A 2,190-nucleotide genomic window follows, 5' to 3' on the forward strand; every position below is an offset into this window, starting at 1 on the left:
AGTCACTACACGGATCGCGCAGTCCATTCTCTATGCCTTTGCCTATACCTAATGACATATATACATAGACATTTGGTCTATGTATATATGTCTGTAGTATATATATGTCTATATATGTATATATGTATGTATGTATGTATATTTATTTATGTATGTATGTATGTATGTATGTCCATTCTGTCCATAGCTTAAAGCTGGAAATTGACAGTTTATGTGGCGTTTAGGACTCGTTGTGTCTCTTTCTATTTTTGATGAGAGCAATATGATAGAATGTAAGAGCAAGGGTACTAAACGTCACAAAAACTGTTAGTTTCCAGCTTCATCTCCCACCACTAAAAATCATAGGAATGCTTGGTCTATATATGTATGTATGTCGTTGCCTATATCCCAAATTCAACTATCAATTATTTAGACTCCTTGATGTAAACAGTTAGTAGATGATCTTTATGATCAAATTTCATTTTTTATGAACCCACCTAGTGTGCCTTCCAACAAGCTACACAGTGCGACACAGTGATCATGTTATCTTTGTTTAACACTGGCAAACAACAAGGATGTAATGCTCCATTGTGTCACACTGTGTCATTTGTGTCGCTTGTTGGAAGGCACACCTAAAAATATAGGTCAGGATAGCAATCATTCAACTTTTTACCTTGGACTAAAATGTAAAAAAAAGGAATTTATTTTGTATGTATGTACGTATATATACATATATACACAAAAAATTTTATTTTTCTTGTTTCCACTATAAAGAAAAAGTTATGATTGCTACCCATATCGCAAAATAGATCTCTCAGAGTAAATGTAGTCATTATGTCCAAATCTCTGTGACGTCAGATTAAATAAGAATAAATAGTGCTTACAAATACTGTAAGGCTAATATTATATTCATCGGTTTTTTGTTGTACGACAAGCTTTTCAAGCCTGTTAATTAGCTGTAGGACAAAGACGTTCTCAAATCTTTGTCTTATAGCCAATTAACTCTTAAAAAATTTGTTGTATGGCACATGCAATATCAAAAAACACATGAAAAACAGGATGCACTCTAAGTTTGCTACATTATAATTTAATAAGACATTTATAACTTTAACATTTTATGAGTATTGCAATTCATTTGTGTAAGAATCATACGTGTTTGATAGACAAGACATCCTTTGACAAATGCAGAAACGAAGGCACCTTCTCACCTTTTCAGAAATTTAGCCTCATCCATTTTACAGCTCACTATTTCGTTGGATTTCTTGATTAGAAATTAGAATATCTTCTGCTTTAAAGACACTATTTGCCAACTCAGCCAATTCTCTCTGTTAAGGGTCGACAGGAAAGACTATGGGAGACCTCTAGTTGGAAATGAATTCCTTATGCTGAAATTATAACTAAAATATTGCATTAGTGTTTTAATTGCGATATTCGTAATCAAGAAGTTATCTAAAGGCTCGTAATTTTTTTTTTTAAAAGGGCAAAATAAAAATTCATTCTAATCTCTCTCACCTGATGTGTACTATGATGCACTTGAAGTGCAAATAATCGTATTATTTATAATTTTTTGTCCAAAAACTGATTTGCAAAACCGATTCTGTATGAGCCTTCCCAGTAACATGAGAAAGAAATTTCACAAGGAAATATTATTTCTTTAAGAAGAAAAACCAGCATAACTAAACTAGACCTGCATTTATATATAGGGTGTTTTCCAGCAAGAAACACAGATTCTTCTTTTCTTAGCCCAGCAGCTTAATTGGCCGTTACTGGGCTCAACCGATGGTCTTCACTCTTCGGAATTAAATATATTGTAGATTGGACTGCACAATGCACCGACCACCTCGAACCAAAGGTGCGTTCCGTATCGCGCATGATGTGCATGATGCATCCATTGTCCTTGTTTAACATTTTGTGAGCAACAAGGATAAACGATGCATTATGCGCATCATGCGAGAAACGGAACGCACCCAAAGCAAACGTTGGAAATATATCGTTTATGAACGTTCCGTTCACTTTGAACGGATCTTTTTAAGGCTTAAGTGGGGAGCACAGACTCTTGCATAACGCATAACACATGAGGCATAAGAAATTGAACCAACCAGAGTTCTCTATTACATAGAAGGGAAAGAACGGAGAACTTCGATTGGTACATATTCTTATGCATTACGTGTTATGCGTTATGCAAGAGTTTGTGCTCCCCGCTTAAAGGGC

At 34.7% G+C, this 2,190-nt stretch overlaps 1 protein-coding gene across 4 annotated transcripts in view; it reads right to left on the reverse strand.

Annotated features, from left to right (window-relative positions):
* The window catches only part of Kap3 (kinesin associated protein 3), a 70,742-nt gene extending 68,969 nt beyond the window's left edge, over nt 1–1,773 (reverse strand). For all 4 annotated transcript variants that reach the window (XM_018521798.1, XM_018521800.1, XM_018521799.1 and 1 more), the window contains exons 1-2: nt 1,492–1,773; nt 1,188–1,376 (exon numbers count right to left, since the gene is read on the reverse strand). In XM_018521798.1, the coding sequence (XP_018377300.1) occupies nt 1,188–1,213 (26 nt within the window). In that variant the 5' untranslated portion in view covers nt 1,214–1,376; nt 1,492–1,773. The remainder of the gene's footprint in view (nt 1–1,187; nt 1,377–1,491) is intronic.
* Between the last annotated feature and the right edge of the window lie 417 nt (nt 1,774–2,190).

This window comes from Trachymyrmex cornetzi, unplaced genomic scaffold, assembly GCF_001594075.2.
Source record: "Trachymyrmex cornetzi isolate Tcor2-1 unplaced genomic scaffold, Tcor1.1 scaffold1232, whole genome shotgun sequence".
Lineage (NCBI taxonomy): Eukaryota > Metazoa > Arthropoda > Insecta > Hymenoptera > Formicidae > Trachymyrmex > Trachymyrmex cornetzi.